Genomic DNA, 18,054 nt, shown 5'->3' with positions numbered 1-18,054 from the left:
CCAGATGATTCAGATTTTATTGTTTTCAGTGTGAAGCTGGTCTTTTCTTACATCATCAGAGTTAGTATAACGATGTTAACCTAAGTTGGCATAGTATATGCTGTATACAGCTATACCCACTCGTACTTTGTTTAAGCTGGGGGAAAGAGGCGACAAAATGATGTGCATTAACAGCAAACAAAAAAAAAGAAACATTTCTCTATGTCCTGATGACAATATAGGTCTCTAACAATATAACTAATCCACGTGGACTGATATAAACAGTGATCTGTCTGAAAACATTACATGAAACAGAAAACACTAAACGCAAACAGACTACCATTTCACTTTCTTCAAGATCAGCTTCAACCAATCTGTTGTCTGTTTGTAAAGATATGCAGAGCTGTCCTTCATCTGTATTTGTATGTGTGTTATTTGCTTCAAGAACTGAATCTGATAACTCCGATAATGTGTGGTGCTTGTGCTTTCTACTTATATGAGATGAGAATGTTTATTTATGTACAATTTTGGTATTGCATGATCTAAATGGACAAACAATGGGATCCCTTCTGTCTAAATGCTGACGCAAATGTTTCAAGAGCTCCTCGATACGAGAGAATGTACTGTCACAAAAGCTTTGCCTACATACAAGATGCACATTCACATGTGACTGGCCATTTACTGACCTTGACTGACTCGTGTTTGTGTTGCGCCCATGATCACGCAGTACGTGTGCTCGAAACGCACTGTACGTGTGAAATTGTCTTACACAAAGCTCCTGACAACATGGAAACACAATGTTTGGTACGTTTCTGTGTAAACGATAATGTCTGACATACTGACGTAAGATAGAGGTCTCAAAAGTACATTCTTTGCAACGATACGTCATTACATTTGTCAAACACAAAAATACAGTTGGAAACAACAGAAAAGCTAAATAGTGAACATGTAAGTCCTTAATCTGCATACTCTCGACATCGTATAGTACAAATTACCAATAGATGAGTCTTGTGGCAGCTGATTCTGGAACGATTCGTCTTCGTGTAATCAAACCCAACGTAAAATGGCGGCGGCGTGGATGACAGTATCCCACAATGCTTTGGGGTTAAACGGTATTATACCGTCAGAATCATTCACTACAGTAAAATGCCGTATATGCCACAATGGTTTGGGGTTAAACGGCGTAATCCCGTAAATTATTGACGTTAACGGCATTGCACCGTGCCACTGTCATAACGTAATTCTACCGTCGCATTTTCACGTGATGTTACCGTATATTTTACGGCAAAGTTTTACAGTGTATAGAGCACCACCAATACTAATGGTTACCCCAGCACACGGAGAACAAACATTGACCTCGAATGTAAATACTCAGCGGCAAGGTTCATCTGCATATATGTTATATTATGATTATCTACCATATGACGAAACAATTGGACCCACAGTTTCTAACCTTACTCTGCCCATTTAAATTCAAGATAGTGGATGTGTCACATTGAAGATTAATGGCGTTTCGGCATCTTTGTAGAGACAGCAATCATTTAATGTTTCAGTTATTTTGGTGTTAAGAGCGTGTTTCGCGCTGTTTGGGCAACAGAAGTCATCAACACAGTGTTGTTTACAGTCATTCCATCCAGGGTAAGTTGGGACATATTGGTAAACTCACAAATACAATATGCAGAATAACAGGCCAACATGACGTATGTCCTATTTCATCACTGATTACGTCTGTAGGTTACATATCGTACGCCAATAGCCTATCGAACATGCTTACCACCCTCGTGAATGCACAGGTATATACTGGCACACCTAGATCTAAAGTAGGCCGTCTTTAATCATAGGATTCTTGCACCGCTAAGGGATGCAACCCTGGACAGCGAATCATAGTGCCATAGACGATTATTTAACACCTGCCTCCCGGGAATAACATGCGAATCCAGCACAAGTCAATGATGGGTCTGCAGTATAGCTGTTTGAAGGTTTTACAGGAAGCCTTGCTACAATACTGACAGCGAATTGAAACAACACTTCCCAGTCGTACCGTGGTTAGTCGGACGCTGAAGGGTAATCACAGGTGAACGAAACGGGCTTCACACATTGTGAATGTGGTGAATCGAACCTGGGTCTTCGGCGTGACGAGCAAACGCATTAACCACTAGGCTACCCCACCGTCCCTCAAGTACTTATGGTTGATGTACAAAGATGTATATATCACTCACAAAGATTGCAACAGGTATACATGCTTGTACATGAGTATCTCGAGCCATGCACCCCAACACGATTGACGACAGTCGCCTTCAGGAATACGTCACAAGAGCGCTCTTCTGCTTTTCCGCGCTTAAGAATCGCTTGTGACCCTTGTGCGAATAAAGTTTAAATATAAAGCACATACAACTTAATGGATGACAACTTCTTGTTCATTACATAGAGCGACCTTTCGGTGTAGATTCCTTCACCGTTATCAAGCCACTTCTAGCTTGATAACGGTGTAGGAATCTACTGACTGACTGACTGAGTTTGGTTTTACGCCGCTTTTAGCAATATTCCAGCAATATCACGGCGGGGACACCAGAAATGGGCTTCACTCATTGTACCCATGTGGGGATTCGAACCCGGGTCTTCGGCGTGACGAGCCAACGCTTTAACCACTAGACTACCCCACCGCCCCGTAGGAATCTACACCGAAAGGTCGCTCTATGTAATAAACAAGAAGTTGTCATCCATAAAGTTGTATGCTTCATTATTGAATCACCAACTTCTAGAATGCCGATCAAAAAAAAAGTTAAAATAGTCGTAACATAATGTAACAGGGATACTCTAGTCAGATATAGTATACTGATTTCGAAATCCCGAACGGCAGGCAGGGTAACAACAAATACCTTCATTTAACGTCCTTTGGTAAGGTGCTCCTCCGTTATCAATACATGAGTGAATCAGTGGTGGTTTAGGTCGTATCTAAAACAAATATGTACATCATCAGTTCATATAGAGAGAATGGGCGAACACAGTGAATAGTTGGTGGATGGTGCTTTGCCGCAAGTCATATCACGATCCAAGATATTCAGAAATACAGAATGCTGGTGTGTGATTGTTGCCATGCAAGGCTAACTTTAGAATTGTCTCCCTTTGCCGATGGAGGATCTGATGATGTTTGACTCGAATCCTACATTCGCCAGGAGTAGGATTGTTTTTCAAGTTGCCAACCCCAAACCATCTCGTGGGTTTCGCCAAAGTTGTACACATCAGAGACACGAGACACGTCCCCCAATACCAAGTCTGCAAGGAAGTGGTATCACTGAAACAGTAACATTTGAGCCAACAGAGGTAGCAGCGTTACTCAACCATACTTGTAGGCAGTACCCGAATTAGTATGCTTATACTGTGACCCCGATGTATAATACAAAATGGCGGCCAGGATAAGGAGTAGCATTGAAGTCCTGATAGTGTAATGTTATAACAGGCAACTAGGGGATAACACGCGTTGTACTGCTTGACAAAGCTGACATTGTACCGTCCCTGTTTAATGCAAGCAAAGCTGTCAGATAGTTCGTAATGACGCGCAGAACATCAAATCGATGCAACACAGTCACTAAAGTTTCATTATGCTTTTATTATTTATGTATGAAATGAAAAGAAATATCGGAATACATTTGCACAATCATAACCTGGTTAGCTGTATTAATAATAACGATTATATATATATGGTAAACGTCAGAGACACGTGAGAATTCGGCCGTCACAGGTCTGACACATTTAAATTGGTCAACATCGGTCCACCAGTCAAATTGTCAAAAGAGGTTTAACCACCTCATGCAACACCAGCAGTGTCTGTAAGTGTGAACATAGCAAGTACCTAAGTCTTTGTCTATACTATACATATGGGCCACCGGCATTATATACGTACACGGATCATATACGCCATATTCCCCTGGGACAAATAGATGGATTAAATACGCTCTAGTCCCATATTTAGTTAGTGTCAGGGGTATTTCTGTTTTGGCGAGTGCTACACAATAAGTGCCGAACCTAACACCACGCAGAACCATGGTTAATAACCACAGACCGGCAAGACTGCGGTTAGCGCATCTGTCCTCCAGGGTTACATCTATATGTTAGCGGGGATGATGATCCGGATGTGGTCAATACCAATATCAATTGTGCAAACATTGGCTCTGCCTCATATTGCGTCTGTTGGGATCAGCTGCAGCCTGGGCAACGTGGCCGGCAACAGTCTGGGTCACGACGTTGACTACTCGGCATCATGAGACCCTGTTTTATCTACAGCTATAGCGATGTCTCATAACCATGGTCGTTGTTTGTCGTTTAAATCCCCGCTACCCAATTACGATCAAAGCCGTTCTGTGACGTATAGACAAAATCTCCTGAGTCTTCAAAGGGGGAATTAATGGTTCGTCGTGGAAGTATGGCTGTCTTGTGTGACGACATTACCGTTGTCAAAGTAGAGAATTACTCAAGTCGTGCAACACCGCCAACTGTCTGTGCACAGGAATGGAACGCGGAGTTTTAGACAATGTATTCGTCTCTTTTGCAGAGTCAAATGATATTTTCTAAAAACAATAATCACCTCAATTCCATTCTCACTTCCCTTGCCAACTCTTGCATCCCATTATCATCTCCAGATCTCATTCTCATCTCTTTCAGATAACACTTTGACAATATTTACACATCTTGCAGTCAATCCGATTCTACAGCCCCCCTTGTTACTGTAGTCTCTCACAGTCCCTGAACCACATTATTTTCCCTTCCAGCCAGCCCTTTCGCCTAGCATGTTTCACAGTCCCTGAACCACTCTAGTTTCCCTTCCAGCCAGCCATTTCGCCTAGTATGTCTTACAGTCCCTGAACCACTCTAGTTTCCCTTCCGGCCAGGCCTTTCGCCTAGTCCGTCTAACAGTCCCTGAACCACTCTAGTTTCCCTTCCAGCCAGCCTTTTCTGCCACTAAATTAGAGAGGCTGGATTTTCAGGTTCAGGATCTGAGCGTTCGCTGGGGCTCATTTTCAATTTATATTAAGTTACTTGTTTTATTCAGAATTAAATGTTTACAGACTAGGCGCTAGTCTATAGTACTTGAATATCAAGACCAAGCCCAACCTAACTCCAAGAATAGCTATTAAATTCCGCTCCCTGTAGTACATCTCTTCAGGCATGAGATTCAATAGCGAAGGCCAAACTATCTCCTTTCGTGGCAAATGGTCAGCAACTCGAACGCATAAACGCAGAACATCCAAAGACATCCCACGAATTTATACAAATTAAATGATATCATAACCAAAATAGAAATCTTATCAATTCACAGGTTTTTATCAATGCTAAGACTCCCAATATATACAAGCCCACCCACAAATATGAGTCCCAAAGAGGTGAAGGTCAGCCAGATGTCTGAAGACAGCTCTTAAAGTAACAACAACATTACTGCGAAAACTACATGCTGGTTGTTTGGTTGTTTGTTTTTCAACGCGGCACCAAGCAATATTCCAGCTATATGGTAGCGGTCTGTAAATAATCGAGTATGGACCAGACAATGCCGTGATCAACATCGTGAGCATCAATCTACGCAATTGGTATACGATGACATGTGTCAGCTAAGTCAGCGAGCCTGACCACCCGATCCCGTTAGTCGACGACAAGCATGGGTTATTGAAGAACAATTGTAACCCGGATCTTCACGGGTGGAAACCTACACGTAATGCAGGTGTTCGATTCAACAGGTGCTGCAATAGCAGGTAGTCGCATAGTTTATTTAGGAGATAAACATCATGTGTTGGGTTTTTTCCGGGTGTTATTGAGTGTATCAAATACTCAATAACACACGGAAATTGGCCAACACATGTTTATCGACATTGTAAACACAAAAGTAAACCAAATGGTCCACACATATTTTTGTGTCTGCACTCATTGACATCGAGTACGGGTACAGCAGTGAAATGTCATCAGCCGGCCGTTTCGGCTGTCTCCCATGGTAGCATCTGGAACTGTTCATTTGTGATGTCATTCGGACTTTACGTCAAAATATGATTTGAATGACGTCGTCACAGCTGACGACGAAACAATACAATGGTGTGAGCGATGTTTGTATGTATATAAAAGCAGCGAATTTCCGGGAATCAAATACCATTTGATCATGTTTTTCAACCAATCAGATTAAAGAACACAGTGACTTTTGGCTTACAATTAGGATACAAACAGCAGGTATGAAATACTTTAGTCTTAACATCCTATGGTGTGGTCGAACAGCGTCAGTCTTGAGATCTGCATTGATGATAATTAACTATATCCCAGGGAGTCGTCCCTCTACTCAGTAGTTTGTGTTCCATATTTACTCTTCCGGTAAAATTACCACCACAGGGAAGTGCACTTATCCATCAGCAGCTGTTGTGGGACACTTTCATGGACTGACCCAGACTCTGGGGGTGACCCTAACCAGCGCCCTGCTGTCGTTGCCGAAGCTGCAGTATTCAGATGGCACCACAAGGCCTCGTTTGGGCAGTAGGATGATGGAGCGTGTTTTGTCTGCCACTGGAACTGTAGAAGGGAGAAACAGAAAATGTGTTAATTGGCATACACATGACACATGACACATAACAGGGCAGGTTTGTGAACATCCAGCGACGACATTGGCCATTTTATGTAGCTCACTCACAGTTTGTCCAGCTGGGACACAGTCTAATTTCATGATAGTATCCATAAATAAAAAGGATCCATGGTCTCATAGATTCTTATTGTCAGTGATCCTTCAGCACCATAAAATGTCTACATGTGCCATGTTGTCATATTAAACTGAAAAACAGTTTAAATCGGCGTTAACCGCAGTAGTGATTAATGTCATGAGCATTGATCTGCGCAATACGAAGATACGATGACCCGCATCAAACGAGCATGCCCACCAGATACCGTCAGTTAACTCCTACAGGTAGCAAGGGCGACTGAAGACCAATTCTAACCTCGATATTGACGTGGGCGTATAAACGTTGTACATTGTTGCTCATAGCACTGTTGGGGGCGGTGGGGTAGCCTAGTGGTTAAAGCGTCCGCTCGTCACGCTGAAGACTCGGGTTCGAATCCCCACATGGGTACAATGTGCGAAGCCCATTTCAGGTGTCCCCCGCCGTGATGTTGCTGGAATATTGCTAAAAGCGGCGTAAAACCAAACTCAGTCAGTCAGTCAGTCATAGCACTGTTTTCCGTTATCTGCACTTTGATACTTACAAATCGATGTGACGAAGCAGGACTATAACTGACGTGGTTGCAATCTCCATTCTTTTCAATGCCCACAGATGCTGTGGTAGCATGGTGGTTAAAGCGTTCGCTCGTCACATCCAAAAGCCCGGGTTCCATTCCCTACATGGGTACAATGCGGCACCTATTTTCCGTGTTCGCCACCGTGGTATTCTAGGAATACAACTAAAAACGGCGTAAAACCTAATTCGACAGAATATGTTTCATCGTTCCTGTGCTCACGCTATCAACCACTTATTTATCTGTCCACACCAAAACACATTCTGTATTTTGACTTTTTCGCAGATATATAAATTAGGAAAAAATGGCATAACTGCCACGTGTACGTCACCTTGACCTTGAATAAGAAGCGGTGCCGTACATTCGTGTAAATCAATGACCTCGACGTCTCAATTGCACAACGAGGGACACAGGCGTGGGGAACATCGGCGTTATCTACTTTAATGCACAAGTGGGCGTGGTAAAACGTGGATTATCTGATGCATAATGAGACTAGCGCCTAGGGTTGCCCAGCATCGTGTAAGTCCCACCGACACGGAGATACGGGTCGTGGAGGGCGTGAGGAGGTAGTGTTGACATACCACGTTCACCTGATACGGATGGAGTGATATAAACAGCCAGTGTACACACAAGGGGGGATATTGTGTAATAACGTCCCAGTAGAGCTGGGCAATGTAACAAGTCTATATAGACACACAAACAGAGATGACGTCATCACGTCACTCGACAAATATGACGTTCTCCTGAACATGAGAGTTGTCCATGCGTATGTTCGTGTAAGTTGTATTAAAACTGCAATATTGATAACAAAAATGCGATTATTGACAATCGAAAAAGACCCCAAACCCGTCAAAGTGTTGTTTATTAATGGTGTATTTGACACATATATACTACCGACACAGATGTGGTAATGAGTCGGGATTCTGCCATAGGGACCCTAAACCCATGAAACCGAGACATTTACAACTACTTAGGGGCACGATTCTGTGTTTCTAGAAATGAAGAGACCCATGGGGCTAGGCTTGTGAGTAAGGTGATCTCTCACCGCACCGTGACAGATTTTGCCAAACACAAAATTGGATGGTACTATAAGGTCAGTTGCATCTTAGATAAGTTTAACATCAAGGAAAGTAATCTTACTTCCTCGTCTGTACTGAAGGACCTCCAATTGAAATTTACAGACATGTTCCACTCATCTGTTCAAGATAAACCAAACACATTAAATACAAGGAACAAACTTAGAACATATAGAAAATTTAAATCTGAAATTAACTTTGAACCATACCTACAACACTGCAAGATAATAAAACACCGCATCCACTTCACAAAACTAAGACTGAGTGATCACAGGCTAAAAATTGAACTGGGTACAAGGCCAAGATCACCTACACCTTTGGAGGACCGTCTCTGTGATAAATGCTCTGTCGTTGAGATTGAAGAACACCATTTCACGTGTTGTACTAAATATTCAGATGCAAGAAAGTCCTTATTTAACTCCCTTTCCTCTAAAATTAATAACTTTCTCAGACTTACTACCACTGAAAAATTTAACCTCCTTTTTACACATGTAATGATACAATAATGTGCCCCTGATCCCAAAGTAGTATAGAAATTATTTGCTACCACATGTACGACTTTAAACAAATATAGAAGATCTGATTGTCCTAGGCCATTATTATTATTATATACATTTGTATTATTATATGTTTTGTTACTCATCATATATATATGATTCATTATATATCTTGTTTATGTAGTTTATAGAATATTGTCACTGTTTCTGTATGGAACGTTTGCACAATAAATCTTTTATCTTATCTTTATCTATCTGAGTTCAATTCACAGCTTTGATACACTGTAGGAAGTTAGGAACCCACGTTTGATTTGCCAATGGTGCAGTCCCTCTTAACACCATTCGTGCATCAGTAGCTCCCCTTGTCAGTGAGCACCTGTTTGTCTGCCGCGGATTGTTTTCAGACAACCGTGAAAGAAATAAAACAAGATTCAGTCCCCAATTCTGTGTAAAATTCACGTGAGTCGCGACCACAGAACAACACCGGAAACAATCCACAAGAAATTCATCTTCATTTTGAATAAAATATTTACAAGAAAAACCGTCGCTTGCATTAAATCATAGCGGTCAAACTGTAAAGTCACGCTAGAACCTGATTAATAATTGACTACAGATCGTGACAGAGCCGACCTAGCTGATCTGTAAACAATGAACATTCATGACGGCCAAGTTAGTATGTTTTAGTCACATATCCCCGACCTTTGGTACTTTGTATTAGCCTGACTGACGGCAATAGCGACTAGCTCCGACTACTGGTTCCGATCGTTACTACACCCCAACACGACCATTGTCTCATAGCAACATGACTGACACGGTTGCAGCTACCATCGTTTTTCGTGACAAAATCTATTAGTTCGTTTGAGAATACAAACCACAGCCTTTGATAACTTCCCGACATTTGAAGTCTCATTCAAACGGGCCTGCAATATCAAACCCTTCATCAGCCTGATGGGCTACACAAAACACACTGGCCCTTCAACAAACTACTTTGTTTCGCTACGATGATTCAGAACTCACATTTCTTTGTACTCTCAAGGGACATTTTTTCACACGTGTGAGTAATGGCATTGCCACGAGTCCAGGCGTTCGTCGCCGTCCATGACGTTGCTCCTTCAACTCATCATGTTGTCCATGTCACCGTGTATCGATCCTTGGTTTTGACGACGGTCCGAGCACCAGTTTGGCCGTCTTGGATCGTCAACGTATGGCCTTCATCAATACGATTCATTGTATTCCTAGACTCTCATTTAAAAAAAAATTGATGTAATTATTTTGATATAAAATATTGATGTGGGTTTTTTTTGTACGCTATCATCCATATTTGTACCTGAATAATTACAGGGAACATTAGATGTGATAATTGACTCGGTACTATTTAATTGTCAGTTAACAATGTAAGGATCTTTTCGATCGCGTGAATCATGCATCATAGCGTCTTTTAAGTATAATCGTTTCTCCAAGATGTGTTCTCCCCAGTATGAACGGCTATACAAGGGAGCAGTGTTCGCCCGTAACCCTGAAATGCTGCAGGCCCTAAGGACCCAGAACCATAACAAGTTGTGGGTCCTGATCAGAACGTGTAGGCCCTATATTTTACCTACAATATAAGTAATTCCCAGCAAACAAAGAAATGCGACAACTAACAAACTGAGTGAAAGATAACTTCTTTGAGTGACATTATTTAGACGTTGGAGAGTAATATACGGACAAACTTTATGGATGAACAACTTCTTTATTCAGGTGATGCGACGTTTCGAGACATAAAGTTTCTCCGTATATGAGTTAAAGAGTTTAATTTAACTCTATAGTGACTGACTAGTCTTCCTTTACAACAAAATCAACATCCATGTCAAGATCCAAGTTTTCTGAAATGTTTGAATCAGAATGTTCAGATAGGGATATGTCAGATCAGTCAAAGTCAAAAGGCTGTCGGTCATAAGGACCTGCAGGAAGCTGTGAGTCCGAGTGGTTTTAGTCGGCTTCGGGTCTAAGGACCGACGTTAATATAACGCTGCCAGGGAAGGTGGCCCAGTGGTTAAAGCCCTAGCTCGTCACAGAGAAAGCCCCGGTTCTATTTTCACATAGATACACCGTGCAGTGAATTCTATTTTTGTGACAGTTAGGATATTGCTTATAAGAAAGACTGTTTAGCGTTTATGGGGGTATAAATGTATTAATAACTGCATGTAGTGTATATACGCAAAGTATGATTTTTCTCTTATACTGACTGACTGACTGAGTTTAGTTTTACGCCGCTTTTAGCAATATTCCAGCAATATCACGGCGGGGGGACACCAGAAATGGGCTTAACACATTGTGCCCATATGGGGAATCGAACCCGGGTCTTCGGCGTGACGAGCCAACGCTTTAACCACTGGGCTACCCCACCGCCCCTTTTTCTTATAACTCCATAGAATATATGTTGAAGTTAGTTCTTATAATTTTAAATTGGGGCGGTGGGGTAGTCTAGTGGTTAAAGCGTTGGCTCGTCACGCCGAAGACCCGGGTTCGAATCCCCACATGGGTACAATTAGTCTGTCTCACAGTCCCTGAACAACATTATTTTCCCTACTGCCTAGCCCTCTCTGCAGTGCTAAAGCCCTAAATAAAGCAAGTCTAGATTTCCTCAGGTCTGAATCTCTGGTCTCCCTAGGGCTCCTTTTCAATATAAATGGGCTTGTTTGTTACTATCCAAATTATATATATTCAGAGACTAAGCCTTAGTCTAGGGTACAATGTGTGAAGCCCATTTCAGGTGTCCCCCGCCGTGATATTGCTGGAATATTGCTAAAAGCGGCGTAAAACCAAACTCAGTCAGTCAGTCAGTCAGTATAATGTTAAATTAATAAGTCAATCACAATAACTTGACAGTCGACATGTTTAATTATTATTACAAAAAGAACACGATGATACGATACGAAATCAGTCTCCTGATTCGCCGAAGTAATACAAAACAAGCCCTGCCCACTCTGTTATCAACCAATCAGGACACAGTAGTCCTCTAGTTCACGTGACCTGCAATGTGTTCAGTTTATACAAACATTAAAACGAAAGTAATGGCTTTATTGAGAATCAAATGTCACGGAATCACTTGCAACTTATTCCCATCATGAGATATGGTTTACGGAAGGAATGCACAACAACACGTGTATGTTATTACATCTCAACAATGTCCCAGCATGGCTCCTTTCCCTAGAATCAGGTTACCGTAATACAATCAACTTCCTGATGTGCAGGAGATTGTCATCGGGAGATATATCCTGTAGTCTGACTACGACTGCTGGTGCATCTGTTGGATGGGGTAAGGTGTGTTGATGACAACTGTCACGCACACTGATGACGTTGATGGATAGTATCTGTATATTCCTACATCCAGGGCGTTGGTTTGTCTGTCCTACAGATCGCGGATCATATATGCAATAAAGCAAGACTTACAGCATCCTCTCATCTCTATCTGCTAATGCCCTCGAGGTTTCTCTTATAGAATATTTGTTACTTAACTTTACACATGTGTGGTTTCGTATTTAGCATAGTATACAAGAAGTGCTATGTTTTTGTGTGTTTTATATGCACGAGGCACTCAGCAATATTCCGGCTAGAAGACAGTGGTCTGTAAATAATCGGTGACCAGACAATCCATTGCCGAAAACCATGAGCATCGATCTAAGCAACTGACGCGATGGAAAGTTAGCTTGACCACCCGATCCCTTTAGTCGCCTCTTACGACAAGCATGGGTTACTGAAGATCAATATTCTAACCCGGACCTTTACACGACAAGCATGGTTTGACGAAGACCAGTTATAACTCGGATCTTCAGCACTGCATAATCATAATCATCATCATCATCATCATCATCATCATCGTCGTCGTCGTCGTCGTCGTCGTCATCATCATCAGTTTCTTCGCTGCACATGAGGTTGTCTTCTGCTAAAATACATTGTCATGGTTACATAGTATTTAGCCTTTAAACTTCAGTGTTGACTGCAACAAAGGTTGTGATAAACAATTCCCTATGGCAGTTCTGTACAGAGGATGAGCTGGAACTCACGGCCCATCACTAGCTACATGGCTACTCTGTATTAGCAGACAGATCACAAGTCATATCGACTGAGTCTTACACACTAAACCGGTATAAGTATTGCTTACAGGAAATACAGATCTTCAATAGAATCGGCGCAGCGTGTCGTGACATCCAAGAAGACATTATTGCACATCGGTCGAAATGAATCGTTTCTGAATAAACAGTTCACGTTTCCAAGATTACAATGTGAATATGGCCTGTATAGACTTGTTCCATGCTCTCCTGACCGATTATCGTAATTCTGGCAGTGCTGACAACAAGCGTTTCTAACGTGCTTTACCGTTAGGAATCCTGCATAATTAGGAGAAAACAATTAGGTGAACAATTTAGAGCTATTATAATTTCGTTTCATATACCTCTGATTTTCCCACACAGTAGGTTTATCTCCATTCTACCATGACAATTTTATGAACAATTTCAGGTGGAGCTCTTTCTTTGGTTACGAGTCAATACGTGAAGCGGCCTCGCATTCCAATCTCAAGTGGTATCGCCCGAAACAGGGTGTTTGGTGGCAAACCGTCAATGACTAACAAACTCCAGATTCAGTAATAACAAATCACGTTTTGTTTTTCAATGCATCAATCACCAATCATTAACTGATAAGTTGGAAAACATATATCAAATAAGTTTAAAAGCTTGGTTCACATTTGAAAATTCCACCGTAGACCCTTTCCCCACCAGAATAGTGGCAGCAACCTCATGGCCTTGACCTTTTCTCGAAGTCATTGTTTACATTTGGAAAGATGCGACAGGAGAGCCACTGACAGTTTGCGCAAGGTTAACCTGATTGTATGACTGAGATAGTCTTTGATATCTAATTACTGGTACTGGTACAAAATTTAAGAGTAGGGGCGCTTTTGCTGTAACGAGAAGTCCGTGTTGTACCGAATTTAGATACTGTTGAATTTTGCGCCCTGTCAACTTGACGATTTCACGCACCTCTACGTCTGCGTGCGACAGCTGTGGTGACTCTTACACACTCATGTGTGTACTTTGTGCTCAAATTCGATTCTACGGATATTATTTTCTACATTTTGGAAAGTGTTTTGTGACCTAGTGGCTTCAAAGTGTAGTGAATTCAAATTGAATCGGATTCGCTGGCATGTTCGCGAGTCTGTTGACAAAGAGCCAGATTTGTGGTGATTTCCGAAAGGATGGATCAGGACATGAGGGTGTACCTCTGGCATAAACACGGTAAGGTAATTAATTATACTTTAATAGACTACTTTAGATTAAGCAATGTAATGGATAAGAGGGATCATGACTAAGCTAAATAACTTTTTCAACGATATTATATACTTTTAGAAAAAAAATATGTTGGGCTAAACAGAACGGTTTGCAGATTCTGTTATTGTGTTTTACTACCTCTAAATTTGAAACAGTACAAATTTCAAAATATCATTTTGTTTGAATTGATAACCCAACTGTTTATTTATGTGGACGGAAGGCATTAAAATTTCTTCGGCGTTCGATGTTAATGCATCCTCCGTTACCGGATCAAGATCAGTGGCGATATCGTTGACGAAAGCTGATAATAAATTTAACACGGAAATTATGTAGCAGTCTATTGCTGGATCTATTCTGACATAACATAGAATCAACGTAAACATACATGTATTTGTTTTGCTGAATTTTTATTCGGAAAGCAGACGATGTTTTGATCTTGTTCGACTGAATATTTTTTTCCATGCTTTCCGAAGTACTTTTGTATGTATAAACACCTATTGCTGTGATTTACGCAAGTAGTGAGTCGAGCCGTCATCGCTAAATCCATCTTTAAAGACAAATGTGTAATTTCCGACAGTAAAATCGCCGCAATTTATCGATGCATCGGTAGGTTGTTTGGTGTCCGCCATGTTAGTGGGCAGACAAAATAGTGCATTACCCGTAAACCATTGCGCACGAAAAGAGAGACCTGTATAACGTGATTATATACCTCTGAATGACTTTAATTCAACCAATCACAATCCAGTGTTTACTGAAGTCATGGTAGAATGGAGATGATAAAGTCATTCAGAGGTATATAATCACGTTATACAGGTCTCTGTTTTCCGTGCGCAATCATACATGCTAGTTTACGGTAATGCACTATTTTGCCTGCGCTAACTAACATGGCGGACACCAAACAACCTACCGATATCATCGATAAATTACGGCGATTTTACTGTCGGAAATTACACATATATCTTTAAAGATGGATTTAGCGATGACGGGCTCGACTCACTACTTGCGTAAATCACAGCAATATGTGTTTATACATACAAAAGTACTTCGAAAGCATGGAAATAAATATTCAGTCGAACAAGATGAAAACATCGTCTGCTTTCCGAATAAAAATTCAGCAAAAACAAATTTGTTTACGTTGATTCTATGTTATGTCAGAATAGATCCAGCAATAGACTGCTACAAAATTCCCGTGTTAAATTTATTATCAGCTTTCGTCAACGATATCGCCACTGATCTTGATCCGGTAACGGAGGATGCATTAACATCGAACCCGAAGAAATTTCTAATGCCTTCCGTCCACATAAATAAACAGTTGGGTTATCAATTCAAACAAAATGATATTTTGAAATTTGTACTGTTTCAAATTTAGCGGTAGTAAAACACAATTAGATCTACAGAATCTGCAAACCGTTCTGTTTAGCCCAACATATTTTTCTAAAATGTATAATATCGTTCAAAAAAGTTATTTAGCTTAGTCATGATCCCTCTTATCCATTACACCTGCTTGATCTAAAATAGTCTATTAAAGTATAATTAATTACCTTACCGTGTTTATGCCAGAGGTACACCCTCGTGTCCTGATCCATCCTTTCGGAAATATCACCACAAATCTGGCTCTTTGTCAACAGACTCGCGAACATGCCAGCGAATCCGATTCAATTTGAATTCACTACGCTTTGAAGCCACTAGGTCACAAAACACTTTCCAAAAATGTAGAAAATAATATCCGTAGAATCGAATTTGAGCTGGCACAATACACATGAGTGTAAGAGTCACCACATCTGTCGCACGCAGACGTAGAGGTGCGTGAAATCGTCGGGTTGACAGGGCGCAAAATTCAACAGTATCTAAATTCGGTACAACACGGACTTCGTTACAGCAAAAGCGCCCCTACTCTTAAATTTTGTACCAGTACCAGTAATTAGATATCAAAGACTATCTCAGTCATACAATCAGGTTAACCTTGCGCAAACTGTCAGAGGCTCTCCTGTCGCATCTTTCAAATTTGCACGTAAATGTAAACAATGACTTCGAGCAAAGGTCAAGGCCATGAGGTTGCTGCCACTATTCTGGTGGGGAAAGGGTCTACGGTGTAAGTTTCAAATGTGAACCAAGCTTTTAAACTTATTTGATATATGTTTTCCAACTTATCGGTTAATGATTGGTGATTGATGCATTGAAAACAAAACGTGATTTGTTATTACTGAATCTGGAGTTTGTTAGTCATTGACGGTTTGCCACCAAACACCCCGTTTCGACGATACCCACTCTGAGATTGGAATGCGAGGCCGCTTCACGCATTGACTCGTAACCAAAGAAAGAGCTCCACCTGAAATTGTTCATAAAATTGTCATAATGGAGATAAACCTACTGTTTTGAAAATCGGGAGTATATAACGAAATTATAATAGCTCTAATTGTTCATTTAAACCCTCACGCTACGCGTTCGGTTTTAAAATGAAATTTAGAGCTATTATAATTTCGTTATATACCCTGATTTTCCCACACAGTAGGTTTATCTCCTAATTCTTAAAATTCGCTTTCGTTATCCTCCGTTATCCGACATGTATACATGTAATATGTATATTCCGTTATGGCACTGAATGGCGCCGTGGTATTTATCGTAACGGAATAGAGGTGTAATACCCTGGTATACCGAGGATGGTGCATAGCATACAAACTTGGATGTGGAAATAGACTTATGGGGTATAGAATGTGTGTCAGTACGTTCGGTAGGTGTGTCTGCTTGGGATCAGTTGGACGAGCTGGTTTGTGTCTGTGTAAAGGAGTGGGCTGAATGAGGTACGTGGGTGTGTCTGTGAGACGGTGGAGTGGACTGAGTTGGACGAGTTAGGTGTGTGTGCCTGTGTGTGTGTGAGCTAAACGAGGTTGGTGATGTGTCTGTGGTTGAGTGAGTTGGACGAAGTGGGTAAGGTGTGTCTTTGGTTGCGTGGAATTGGACGGCTGTGGTTGAGTGAGTTGGACGAAGTGGGTAAGGTGTGTCTTTGGTTATGTGAATTGGACGGCTGTGGTTGAGTGAGTTGGACGAAGTGGGTAAGGTGTGTGCTTTGGTTATGTGAATTAGGACGGCTGTGGGTGAGTGAGTTGGACGAAGTGGGTAAGGTGTGTCTTTGGTTGCGTGGAATTGGACGGCTGTGGTTGAGTGAGTTGGACGAAGTGGGTAAGGTGCGCCTTGGTTATGCGTTAGACAGCTGTGGATGAGTGAGTTGGACGAAGTGGGTAAGGTGTGTGTCTTTGGTTATGAATTAGACGGCTGTGGTTGAGTGTCTGTGGATGAGTGAGTTGGACGAAGTGGGTAAGGTGTGTCTTTGGTTATGTGAATTGGACGGCTGTGGTTGAGTGAGTTGGACGAAGTGGGTAAGGTGTGTCTTTGGTTATGTGAATTAGACGGCTGTGGTTGAGTGTCTGTGGATGAGTGAGTTGGACGAAGTGGGTAAGGTGTGTCTTTGGTAGAGTGAGTTGGACAGCTGTGGTTGAGTGAGTTGGACGAAGTGGGTAGGTGTGTCTTTGGTTATGTGAATTGGACGGCTGTGGTTGAGTGTCTGTGGATGAGTGAGTTGGACGAAGTGGGTAAGGTGTGTCTTTGGTTATGTATGAATTAGACGGCTGTGGTTGAGCGTCTGTGGATGAGTGAGCTGGACGAAGCGGGTAAGGTGTGTCTTTGGTTATGTGAATTAGACGGCTGTGGTTGAGTGTCTGTGGATGAGTGAGTTGGACGAAGTGGGTAAGGTGTGTCTTTGGTTATGTGAATTAGACGGCTGTGGTTGAGTGTCTGTGGTTGAGTGAGTTGAACGAAGTGGGTAAGGTGTGTCTTTGGTTATGTGAATTAGACGGCTGTGGTTGGAGTGGGTTGGACGAAGTGGGTAAGGTGTGTCTTTGGTTATGTGGAATTAGACGGCTGTGGTTGAGTGTCTGT

At 41.7% G+C, this 18,054-nt stretch overlaps 1 protein-coding gene across 1 annotated transcript in view; it reads right to left on the bottom strand.

Annotated features, from left to right (window-relative positions):
- Positions 1-6,385: 6,385 nt before the first annotated feature.
- Positions 6,386-18,054, bottom strand: part of LOC124275172 (uncharacterized protein DDB_G0290685-like) — a 44,052-nt gene continuing 32,383 nt past the window's right edge. Inside the window, exon 5 of the mRNA XM_046710671.1 lies at positions 6,386-6,522. Within this exon, the coding sequence (XP_046566627.1) occupies positions 6,386-6,522 (137 nt within the window). The remainder of the gene's footprint in view (positions 6,523-18,054) is intronic.

The sequence above is a fragment of the Haliotis rubra genome, unplaced genomic scaffold, assembly GCF_003918875.1.
Source record: "Haliotis rubra isolate DU_JTF1 unplaced genomic scaffold, ASM391887v1 Scf199, whole genome shotgun sequence".
Classification (NCBI taxonomy): domain Eukaryota; kingdom Metazoa; phylum Mollusca; class Gastropoda; order Lepetellida; family Haliotidae; genus Haliotis; species Haliotis rubra.
The sequence above is the reverse complement of the archived record's forward strand: the minus strand, read 5'-3'. Positions and strand labels throughout refer to the sequence as shown.